Raw genomic sequence first — 13,159 nt, forward strand, 5'->3', positions numbered from 1 at the left:
GTCAAGCACCTTCTGCGATTCATGCTGGATCTCTGCAGTGGTGTCAAAATGGTGACCTTTGAGCTGGAGCTTCATCTTCGGGAAGAGGGTGAAGTCTGCAGGAGCCAAATCTGGTGAGTAGGGTGGGTGCAGAAGTGAGATTATGTTGTTTCTGGTGAGAAACTCACTTGTGAGGAGAGCTTGGCGACAGGGTGCGTTGTCGTTGTGGAGCATCCAGTTTTTTGCATGCCACAGATCTGGTCACTTTCATCGAATGTCCTCCCTCAGACACCTTCAAACCTGGCAGTAGAACTCGCTATTGACAATCTGACCCCTGAGGACGAATTCTCGATGCACAATGCCGCGAATGTCAAAAAAGACAATGAGCATGCACTTGGTCGAACTGCAGACCTGCCTTGCCTTTTTCAGTCGTGGAGATGATGGGCTCTTCCACTGTGAAGACTGTTGCTTTGTCTCAGGATCATACCCGTATACCCAAGTTTCATCACCGGTAATGATCCTCAACATGAAGGACGGGTCATCCACGGTATGCTGACAGAGTTCTTGGCAGACTTCGACGTGGTGTTCCTTCTGCTCCTGGGTTAGCAGCCTGGGGACGAACTTGGCAATAACACGGTGCATGTTCAAATCACACGTGAGGATTGCCTGGACTGTTCCGTATGACAGACCGGCAATGGCAGCAGTGTTGCAGAGTGTTCTCCAACGATCCTCATGCACAAGTTGCCAAATGGTTTCGACATTTTTGGGGGTTGAGCCCGTTGAGGGTCTTCCTGATCCCTCATCGTCTTCCAGTGATGTTCTTTTGCTCTTGAAGTATGCATGCCACTCAAAACACCTCGAACGACTCACTACAGTATCGCCGTAAACTTGCCAAATCATGTCAAACATCTCTGTGGCAGATTTGTCCAGTTTCATGCAGAATTTCACATTTACTCTTTGTTCTAACTTGCTGTCCATGATGAAATCGCAGATGTGGTAACGCAAGTGGTCAGAATAGCATCAGTTGCACAGCTCTCGTTGTACACAGGACGATGTCTTTTGGCACACTGACTTATGAAGGTAGTGCTCCCTGTGACTGTACATGCAGCCTTGTGCTGCCATCTGTTGGCATGTTACAAACCTAGTCTAGAAACGTTTTGATACCACTGTGGGTCCGCATGTTACTTAGATGCGACTACTTGTTAGTACCACTCCCAGCTGACCTGTCGTCTAGTCTGCCACTGGGGGGATATATTCTTGACTGTAGAAGCATATGTTTACGGGGCCGGTTTGCCTGGTTGCAGGATTAAAAATGCCAGATAAACTGGCTGAAAAAACCCTACTACCCGCACCCAAACTGACTAACTTGGCTTTGGCTGAAGAAGATCCTCAAAGTTCCTCACGTCTTCGACGGGAATCGAACCTGGGACACTCCTCCTTCCCCAGGCACATGGTTGCGAAGCGTACAGCCACTAGGCTAACTGTGCGGACAAGCTCAAGAAATACCGTTAAATTGCATTAAAAACGAAATTTTTAACGCAATTGATTCTTTCAATATTGAGTCTGATGAAGAATTTTTTAGATTTGAATAGTGTAATGTTCCATAAATATTAAGTAATACTTCTACCTTAGTTTTGTTATTACATTTGATTTACCTCTCATACCTTTCAAATGTATACCACACATGTTCATTTTTAACGAATTTAAATTTTTTGTATAGATAACGCGCGCGTTATCTATCGAAAAATACGGTACATTAGAATGTCATGGGTATAAAGTGCACGACATGTGATATGTTTTGTCCACATAGACATTGATGTGGTTAAGAGTCTTTAATTAAATTAATTAGTTCAGGTTGGCTTAAAGTTATAGAAATTAGTGACACTTCATTGGCTAAAGATGATATATGGATACTATGTTTTAAATTAAAGATGCCAAGAAATTATATTCTTGGTTTCATCCTTTATCCAAGTGTAAGAAAACAAAGTTTGCATGAAGTCATTTCACGACTGGACTACTTATATATAGAGGCTAATGACTTCACATCAATTGCTCCAGTACCATAATGAAATACACACATATACAAAGTAGCCTAGTTGTGAAGTAAATTCACACATAAACTTTGTTTGATTACACTTGGATAAAGGATGAAACAATGAATATAATTTCTTGGCATCTTTAATTTATAGTATAACCAAGCAAGAAAACTTTGAATATCTGTCTCTAGGTGTCACAGCATTTGGCTACTTGTATGTGGAAATATGACTTCTACATTACATCTGAGTCTGGCTCCCACTGATGACATTTTGGATTTGGGCTATAAAAGTACTTTGGATTTCTTTTGTTTGTTTTTGACATTGATTTTATTTTATTGGTGCTAGTAGTGGTTTTGTCCAACTAGCACTGTTTTTTTTTCCTTAAAGTAAATATTAAGATTATTGGTAGTGCAGTTAATATCTGCATTACGGAATTACTTTTGGTGATATCACGGCCGCAATTTTATAGTAGCTCAAATAGAGCATTTGCTGGTGGTGTGGAAATATTTCTATATCATGGGATTGTTTAATTCTCAGTCTTAAGACTGAAAGGTTTTTTCTTCTCTCTCTCTCCCTTACAATCAAACACAGAGGTTTTAGTCTTTTTCCTCCACCTGAGATAATGGTACCAATTCCTCCAATGGTGCGAGCTCTAGGAATTGAAATTCCAGGATGTAAAGAAGTGAGACAGGTGAGTAAGGTTTTAAAAGAGATAGTTGTTGCTAATAAGATTTATTCTTTCACCCTGTACAGTAGAGGGAAATATTTAATTGTAGTTAAAGATGTCGAAACAAGGGGCAAAGTGTTACCGGGTTTTACTTTCGAAGGCAGCACTTATTCCTGTAATGGTTGGGAGCCAGGTAAAAATAGTAAAAATCAAAAGATTTCCAATGGAATATATAGAGAACAGTTACAAAATTCTTATACAGATATTCATGAAATGGGGTGAGATTAGTAACTTACGAAAAGGTTTATCAGGTGAAGATCCAAACTGGTTTACTGGTGATGTCAGCTTCACAATGGATATATATGAAGACACCTGTACCAAATTTTGTCAACGTCGGTACAACCTGAGTTTTGGTAAACTATCCCTGAGTATAAAGGCAGTGCCTGCATTGTGGTTCACATGATCACTTGGGTGGTAACTGCCCCAAATCTAAATGTTTCAACTGCATGGAGAGCGGACATATCGCTAATACATGTCCAGAAATATGAATGTTCTGAACCCTGTGTTAACATCTGTTCTGTTAGAACTTTTGCTGAAAAAGTGGGTGCACTAGTAGAGCCAATTAGAACACTATATATACTGGATTTTCCACTTCAGTCTAGTAAAGATGGGGCTTTTAAACAAACTACACTTGGTAAAATCACAAAAAGTGCATGACCAAATTGGCTAGAAATTAGTCTCCCAAAATTCCAGATCTACAGGAACCACTTTCCCAGTCAAATATAGATGGAACAACATCAGTAAATTACCAATAATGAACCTAGTATAACAACTGAACAGATACAAGATGAAATGCAAAAACATGAAACTGTTCTACAAGGAGAAAGTAGAGAAGAAACAGAAAAGCAAGTAAGACAACTGAAATATGCAGACAAGATCATCAAAGAGGAAAGATGAATTAATAAAAAAATATTGCGGATAAACAAAAAAAAATTTAAAAAAAAGGAACTACATCTAAACGAAAAAGAAGTAATAAAAAATGTAAAGATGGAGACAGTTGCAGATCATCAAGTGACGACTCTTCACGCTCAGAAGAGTTTATGGACTATGAAGAACTATCCCATGCTAATAAAGTAAAAGCAAGAGATACAATTAACATGTTCGCTGCCACGCTACTTCGGCATAGTTTGTTCCCGTACGCCAAGCAATTTCACTTCTTCAAGGTCAATACGGGTAATCTCATTGCTGGCGGTAAGCGTCATACAAGTATACTTGTAGCTGGGCTTGTGGGGCTCATGTATCAACTACAAGTATACTCATAGTTGGCAGCAAACGTATTAAAGAAAAAAATAATAAAGTTTACTGACTTAAAGTTTTCTCAGTACGATTATCATCTACATGAAAAGAAAATAACTAGCTTCCAAATCAAGAACGATAAGCATGAAACTGAATAATGGAAAGCAACTTGAAAAAACGGGTAAACAGTTTACAAGAAGCAGGCTACACAATTGCTCCTTTACAGTTTGATGACTTCATCAGATTCATCCAAAATCTCAAAATTAAAGACTTACCAGTGACACTTCATTAATCATAGCATCTCTTTTCTGCATTGCCTCATTAAATGTAGATGGATTCCACAGGCAAATTAAACAAAAAAACTATATGGAAACTTATGCTATGCCATAAAGCAAGTTTTTATTTCTCCAAGAAACATACTTCTGCAGATATAAAGATATAAAAACTTTAACAGATAGATATCCACTTCTTTCTTATTGGAGCTTTGGAAGATTTAACAGGGATGGAGTAGGAGTTCTTATTCTTGCCCTCCCTCTCCTTGGGTCATTCTGTAATATCCAAAGGGATGTAGAAGGGAGAATCTTGACAATAGACTAGAAATATGTTTATGCTCCATCCAATGGAACAGTTACACAAAAATTCTTCCAGGAATTGGAACCATATTTATATGGTGCCCACTACGTCATAGCCGCTGGAGACTAGAATTTTATTGAAAACCCCACATTAGACAAATAGGAGGACACCCCAGGAGTGGAAAAGTGGGATTATGCAACATTAAAAACATGTCTCGACAATGCTCAGCTAGTAGAAATATGGAAGATTCACAATCTAATCTCCAGGCTTACACGTACATGAATCAAGGTATTGGTGCCCATCTTGATCGAATTTATATCTCTTCTTCCCTTATAAATAGGATAATTCAGATAAAACATCTTGATATCAACATGTCAGATCATAATCCAGTTCTTAAGTTCCACTGCATGGAACAAGTAGAGATCAGTTCTGGATCATGGAGACTTCCACCAAATTTTCTGTTGATTTTTTCAACCAAATTCCAGATCCTCTGTTCAGATTGGAATAATGTTACCTAGCATTGGGACATGTGATAAAATTCTAACAAGTGGTAAAACAGAATGTGATGGAATGGGGAAAGGAATACACTTTCCTCAAAAGGAAGAAGTTGAAAGACCTGTATAAAGAGAGAAGTTGGTTCCTAACAAACCAGCACAGTGGTATAGAATGTAGTATAGAATATGGTCTTGGGATAATAATAATAATACAAATACAATATAATTCAATACATCCCAAATATCAGAATAGTATAGAATATTGTTTTGACATATGGGATGGTGAACCAAAAGCCCCCCCATAAGAATTCTTGATGTTATTCAGAAGAGGACAGTATGCCTCTCCCACATCACTTTCTCACAGATGCAGTGGTTTTATATTATGCCTTTTCTATAGGTATTTTCATGGGAGCTATGCTACTAAACTAACCACCACCACCACCACCATCTGCCAGTTTTCTCTAAACATGTTAAAACATGAGCAGCTGCCGGTTAGCATCCATACATAGTTCAGCTTCGACTTATCAAATATATATCATGCTCACACACCTCTGTTTCTTGAAATACCATTCCATTTTTCACGAAGGCTGGAACCTCCAGCTGTTCAAGAAATATGTTCTCCTTTAATCACCTGCTTGCACGCACACACACACACACACTACAGTAATGTACAGACTACAGTGTCTGCTATAGACCAGGTGATGGAAAAGATGGTGGAGACAGTATGCACAAGCAAATAGAAGAAATGAGTGGAAGGAGGGTAATTATTATGGGAGATTTCAACTATGGTCGCATTGATTGGAGTGAGGAGAGGACACACGGGAGGAAGGAATTGGATTTTATGCGGTTATTAAGGGATAACCATCTGCGACAGCATGTAATGGAAAATACTAGGGGTCAGAGAGTGCTTGACCTAGTAATTACATCTGAGGATTTGGCTGTAACAAATATGACCACATTGCCACCAATTGGTGAGCGTGATCATAGGGTCTTGACTTGGGAGGTGGCTAAAGGTGTGGAATTTACAATTAAGACAGGGTACATGTGGAATTATCAGGCTGAAAGTATGTAAAGCTTAGGAGTTTGATTGGTTCAGTGCCATGGCATGTACAACTACAAGGACTAGAAGTTGATAGTGCATGGGAGGTGTTAAGAAGTGTTTGCATGAAGCAATGGCTGACTGTATACCTAGAGTCCGAATAATAAACCAAGTCGGGGTTAAATGGATGAATAACACTATTAAGCTTGAGCTGCAAAAAAAGAAACAACTGGAGGGAATCTAAGGAGAAAGGCGACTGGCAGGCACATGAACGGTATAAAGCGCAGGCCAGAAGGGTAACGAGTGTGGAAAATGAAAGAACATTGGCCATGCAGGCTAAAGAAAATCCTAAACAGTTTTTGCGATATGTTGCAAGTAAACGGAAAAATGTATACGGCAGAATGATTTTAAAGAATGCCGATGGTAGGGAGGTAACTGAATCAGTTGATATAGTTGAGTTACTGAGTGAGCACTTTGCAAGAATACATCATCCAGGTGGTGGCATTGCAGAAATGAATGAACCAGTAGATTATACGGGAATTGTGGTGAATGAAGTGGAGGTGAGTAGTCAATTGCATAACCTCAGTGTCAATACATCTATGGGATTGGATGGTATACCAGCTCGTGTCGTAAGAGAAGCGGCTAAAGAATTGTCAGTACCGTTGACCATTTTGTTTAATTGGAGTCTTGGGTCTGGGTTAGTCCTGAGGGGTGGAAAGAGGGGGAAAATAGTTCCACTGCATGAAGATGGTTCCAAGACTGCTGTTGTAAATTACCGACCGATTAGCATATCCGGAATCGTTGTCAAGGTCTTAGAGAAATTAGTCAAGAAAAGAATACAGGATTGGATAGATGAAAATGGGATATTGTATGGGGGACAACATGGTTTTGTGAAGGTAGATCATGCCTCAGTAACTTGCTCACGTTTTATAACACAGTGACGGCTGAACTGGATAAGGGTAATGGGTTTACAGTGATTCTACTGGACCTTACCAAGGCCTTTGACAGGATACCACATGGAACCCTAATCGGTAAACTGGAGCAGATGGGGATGGATATAGGGTTGGTGAGATGGATAGGAGGGTGGTTGATGGAGAGATACCAGAGAGTGGTTTATTCAGGAGTTGAGTCTCAAAGACAGCTTGTGACTAGTGGTGTGTCGCAGGACTCTGTTCTTGGACCACTACTGTTTAATTTGTTCCTTAACGATATAGGAAAGGATCTGAGAGGAAGTATTCACTTGTTTGCTGATAATGCAAAGTTGGGTAGAGCAATTGTGAGTGCACAGAATGTCAAAATTTTACAGGATGATTTAGATAGTTTGGAGGACTGGGCTAGGAAAAAATGGATGTCAATTTAATGTGGCAAAGTGTAAGGTTATGCATTTTGGGGTGAAAAGAATAGCAGCAGTATATCACATTGGTGGAACTGTACTCCAGGAGATTGATGAGGTCAGGGATTTGGGAGTGTTGGTGGATAGGGAATTGAAGTTTAGGGGGCACATTGCAAATGTGGCTAAATCAGCTCATCAAATCACTTGGCTTCTGAAAAATACTTTAATGCAGAGACAAACAAGTTGTTGTTCCTCTGTATCGAGCCTTGATAAGACCCCATCTGGACTACTGTGCCCAGTTATGTGTGCCAGGGTTTCTTCGTGATGTTGGATGAAGTGGAGATTATCCAGAGACGAGTGACCAAGATAATAGCAGGTCTGTGGAATGAACCTTATGAGAATAGGTTGAAGATTTGTGGGTTGCAAAAATTGATCGATAGGCAGAAAAGGGGTGATATGATTGAGACATTCAAATTACTGAAGGGTTTCTATAAGATTAATCCAGAAGATATTTTTGAAAATAGGACTGGTGGTGGGAGGACTAGGGGCCATGCATGGAAGCTGGGCAAGAATGTGGTTAACAAGGGTGTTAGAGCTAGGTTTTTTACTTGGAGAGTAGTGAATGAGTGGAATTAGCTTCCAGAGTCTGTTGTGGGTGCTACGACCGTGAATGAGTTCAAGGCAAGGTATGATAGGTACTGTGGGAATGTTGAATAGTTGGTCTTGACATGATAAGTCAACAGACTCATTGAGGGCCTCCCTCGATGAGTCTGTCGACTTCTTGGAGTTGCCCGGAATAATAATAATAATGTTGTGTGTTATATGCTTGCAAATTTTTTTTTGTGTATGATGCAGATATGAAAAAAAAAAAAGGTTTGTTAATTATTTTTTTTTATGTGGCTTTCACCCTAAATTTTTTTTTTTTTTTTTTTTTGAAAACTTAGAGTAAATATGTACCATACATGGGCTAAGGATTTTTTTTTATTTTTATTAATTTTATAATTTTGTATATATTATTTATTTTTACATATTCCGAAAAACCCCTGTTCTAGAGACCAAATATTGAAATATTGAACTCTTTTTAAGCCACTTCAGGCTTCCAGTAAGCAAGGCAATGATCTCACACCAGGTAATGAAATTCATCTCTCACTGAGAGAATCATAAACATCCATGCCCACAATGGGATTTGAATCCGCATTCTGTTGGTTGGAGAGCAAATTGCACTAACTTCTCAGCTAACTAGGCCTACAGTTCCTTTCATTTCTTAAAGGATGGCAATAGTTCGTCTAATAATATTAGATTTACTTAACATTTGAGATGCAGGGTATACTTCTACTCCTTTATCTATTGTTTTCCTTACATAAAGTACAATATGAGTTTCATTAACATTTCACAACAGTACGAAGCAAACCTAGGCTTTCATATCAATGAATTTCAGACACTTTTCGTTGAGTGTGGTTTCGTTGTGGACTGTTGTTTCTCTCCCTGGTGATTCATGAAAGAGGGAAACAGCATGTGGTTGTTTTAAAGTAATATACAACAGCTTTTTGACTCTTCTGTTAAACTTTATGTTTTGAACTATGCAAATATATGCGTATGTGACAAATTTTCTGATATTACTTTATATGTTATGGGTATTTAAATTTTAGTAGAAACATTGCTACTGTGTTCTTGCATTCGTGGAGTGTGCTTATGGTGTAGTGGTTATCACATCTGACTAACACACGAAAGGTCCCAAGTTCAATCCCTGGTAGGCACATGAGATTTTTTTTGCCAGCCTGGCTGGCCGAGTGGTTAGCATGTCCGCTCTCCAATTAAGAGGCTGCGAGTTTGAATCCTGCTGTAGGCATAGATGTTTGTGATTGTCTGTGGAAATACCAGTGGTGGTGGTGGTGGTTGATGGCATTGGTGTAGTTGCAGTCAGTTGGTGGATTTTGAGTGGTGGAATTAGAGTTGTAGAGTAAATGCCTTCCCTCGATGAGTCTTTGGACTCCCTAGAGGTGACAAATAATAATAATAATAATATGATATTATTAACAAAGTTAATTTTATACATGTACAAATTTTATGAATATCTGTTTTGATAATTTTGTAGGTGAGGGAAAGCTTCATGAAACAATTTGTGGAAGAAACCTCAGAAGAGATCCCAACAATGAAGAAAATAAGTGAGACAGAAGAGAACTTAGTAACATTCAGAAAACAGCGACCACTTAAACTTTTGTCTTCTCCAAGCAAAATGAGAAATGTAACTTCACAACTTAGAAAAACTAGTGTAAATAACATAATAGTGTAAGTATTAAACTATGATTTTGTTACCTCTGTTGAAATTGCATGCTGTATGGTTATATTTTTTATATATTAATATAATAGTATAATATTTTTCTAGCATATGTGACAAAAATGTCTGTTATGGTTGTTTGTCTTAAATAGTGATTCAAACAACCAACGACTTCTAGTTGGGGATTCTGGTCAAATTCCAGTTTTAGGCAAAGGACCAAAGCAGACACAGACACAGAAAACACTACGACTGGATCGCAGGTATGCAAAAAATAAAATGAAATAAATAAATAAATAAAACGTTTTTGTTTTCTCAATAAAATATAAACATTTTCCCCATGTTTCATTGTATTACTAAGTAATATTAAAATGAAATAATAAATTAAAAAAATCTATATCTTGGAAGCTTGATTTAAATGCAATGATCAAAGGAATGCTCTGTTTTATAGTGGAAAATTTATTATACGTTTGTTTGCTATAGGAAGCACTCTAACATGTAGGGATTAGTAAGTGATTATGCCACTGTATAAAACATTGGTGTTACCACACTTGGACTATTGTGCTCAGATTTGGTCACTTGGTTTTCACTGCTATGTGGAAACATTGGAGAGGGTCCAGAAATAAGTGACCAAGGCAATATCAGGACTCTGGAATGCTGGATATAGAAAAATATTGAAGAAATGTGGATTGCATAGATTGGTGGATAGGAGGAAAAGAAGTGATATGATAGAAACCTTTAAATTAGTGAGGGGAAGAACCAGAGACTCATCCCTCGAAGATGTGAAAGAGTGTGGTGAAGAGGGTTTGTGTGTTTTTTTACATGGAGAATTGTCATTGAATAGAATACATTACCGGAATATGTTGTTAACGCAAGGTGTATTAAGAATTTTTAGATTCAGTAAATTAATATGTTATCATTTGAATGAACCTCCCATGATGAATCTGCTGGCTCCATGGAGGGTGTAATAATAATAATAATCAAATTCCTAACATGTACCCTCAAGGGTTGTACAGAATATGATATTACTACATGAAAAACTTACATCGTTACTAACTTCCTATCACCAATTTTCCTCCAAATCAATCTTTTATCTGTCAAAACTCCAACATTATCAGATCTTATATTTATGTCTTCTTAAGGCACTTTTTGTTGTATCAATCCACCTGTATCTTGGCCTTCCTCTGGGTCTTTTTCCTGCCAACCTGGCAGAGAACATTTGTTTTGCTATTCTTTCCTCTCCTATTCTGTTTAAGTGACCATATCCACCTGAGATTAGCACTGCTAACACGTTTCTCGAATAATAATAAACAATAATAATAATAATAATGGGACTAGATTTGAAAGGTGCTGGATTTGTCTATATGTAAGGTATCTACTTTTTCTTAACTTGGGAGAGTTCTCATGCAGTCTTAACCTGGAAAGTCGCCAGCATGTTTATGGAATTTTTGGATAGTAAGGGATATATCTAATTACAGAGCAGTATAACCAAATCAGAAAGCAACTTCAAACTGTACATTAAAAATAGATGTAATAATGCATGGAAAAAAAGTGGGTATTTTAGGAAGCAATATTGGACTGTATTCTTAGAGTTAGGAAGATAAATCTAGGGTTAAAATGATGAGCAATAGAAATATACCAGGAGCTTCACTAAAAACTGTTGTCAAATGGATGTAAGATGATATGTGATGAATGCTCATCAGCAGTTTAGTGCACAGGTTGGAAGAATCAATTTATGAGAGAGAAAATTTGTCAAGCATGGGCTGTGTAGAAGATCAAAGCAAGATAATGGGAGGCTTCTGAGTTAATATCCAATCTTCACTTCTCCTGGTGTGTTCCATTACCAGGTATCCACCTGGATACAAAATAAAGAAGGTTGGGTTGATAATTTGGAATAAAGACAACTAAATTATGTTCTGCATTGGATTAAATCAGTCTTGGTCCACTTATCGTCTTGGTCACTTGCTTCTGAATTCTCTCTATCATTCTTCATTCCCAAGAAAATCATGTAAATAGAGCCATGCACAAAAACATTTGAATTACCAGGTGTGGCTATATCAAAGCCTTATAAAGATGAACGATAACTTCCTTATCTCTGCTTGTCAGTGTGTTTTTCGATAACCGTAATCATGTAAGTCACTTTGACAGTTTTACAATATGTCCTCTGAACTTCAACTGCCTATCCACCAACACCCACAAATCTATTCCTTCATCAATTTCTTGGAGGACCATTAGCATAATACATACCTGGTATTCTTTTCATCCCTAAATGTATAAGATAGAAACTTCATCATAGTTATGCAGCATGTACATAAACCTACCAGAATGGATATGATCTTGGATTTCATAATAACATTGGAAGTAATGAATGTTGGACTGCATTAATTACTTATTAAGGAATATTGATTTTAATCAATTATTAACATTCGTTACACAATAATGGTCCAAAAGATCATTTAATCTCGGAAGGAAAATTAAGACTAAGTCGAAAAATGATAATCTGAAAGCATCAAGATTAGAACTTTTTTTAAAAAAAAAGAGAAAGAAAGCTCATTTTGAGTGCATGAGCAGGGCAATGGTTCACCCAGGGAGGGGGCCAAGGGGCCGTGGCTCCCCCCAAAATAAAAAAGGAAATAAACTAGAAAATTTTCCAAAAATCTTTTCCTAATTAAAATTCATTTTTTTATTTATGATGTGTCTTCTATATCTATACTACTTATCATGTATTGGCGATCATTGCAGATGCTCAGTCATAGGTCGTATGCAATGCGTAGTGTGTATTCGTAAATCGTCTACTCAACTCCCCCCCCCCCCGCAAGAATAAATCTTGAATGCTCGGCTCCTTCCAACATTAAATTCTGAGTGCGCCACTGGAGCAGGGTATTAAGAAGTAAGAAGTGGGAGACATTGCTTAATGGAAGATATACTAACATAAAACTGACAAGAAGAACTGCACTTTTAATTTAATTATTATTATTATTATTACGTAACATCTCCTAATGTTTGCTTTTTTACTGGAATAAATTATGTAATAAATCTAGAGTCAAGTGGATAATAATCAAGTTCTTGAAATATTATTATTATTATTATTATTATTATTATCTGACCTCCATGGCATCAAATAACTCATTGTCGGAGGTCTATACTCTCCCATGTCAAAAGATCATTGACCCTGCTTTGAACCATTCACAATTTCCACACTTACCACGCTTTCAGGCAGTGTACAGGTATCCCTTGCTTAACGCAGTTTTGCTAAATGCGGGATTTGATTAACGCAGCGAAATTATTTGCGGCAATCCCTTGATATACGCGGCAAGAGTTTTGATTAATGCACCTTTAACCCTGCGGAGCTCGCAGATGATCTGACAGATACATGCAAGATGTTTAATATAAATATTCTTACAGAATTCAGTGTATAGTTTGGAGGTCATGAGTAGCTGTGCATTCATATGTTACGAGTGATATTC

General features: G+C 37.7%; 1 protein-coding gene across 1 annotated transcript in view; it reads left to right on the forward strand.

The window, feature by feature from the left end:
- The window catches only part of na (sodium leak channel non-selective protein na), a 1,005,813-nt gene that overhangs the window by 489,500 nt on the left and 503,154 nt on the right, over positions 1–13,159 (forward strand). Inside the window, exons 19-20 of the mRNA XM_090411658.1 lie at positions 9,513–9,706; positions 9,848–9,955. Coding sequence (XP_090267784.1) covers positions 9,513–9,706; positions 9,848–9,955 — 302 coding nt within the window. The remainder of the gene's footprint in view (positions 1–9,512; positions 9,707–9,847; positions 9,956–13,159) is intronic.

This window comes from Typopeltis vanoorti, chromosome 21 (genome assembly GCF_054136105.1).
Source record: "Typopeltis vanoorti isolate ZY-2024b chromosome 21, IOZ_Tvanoo_1.0, whole genome shotgun sequence".
NCBI lineage: Eukaryota > Metazoa > Arthropoda > Arachnida > Uropygi > Thelyphonidae > Typopeltis > Typopeltis vanoorti.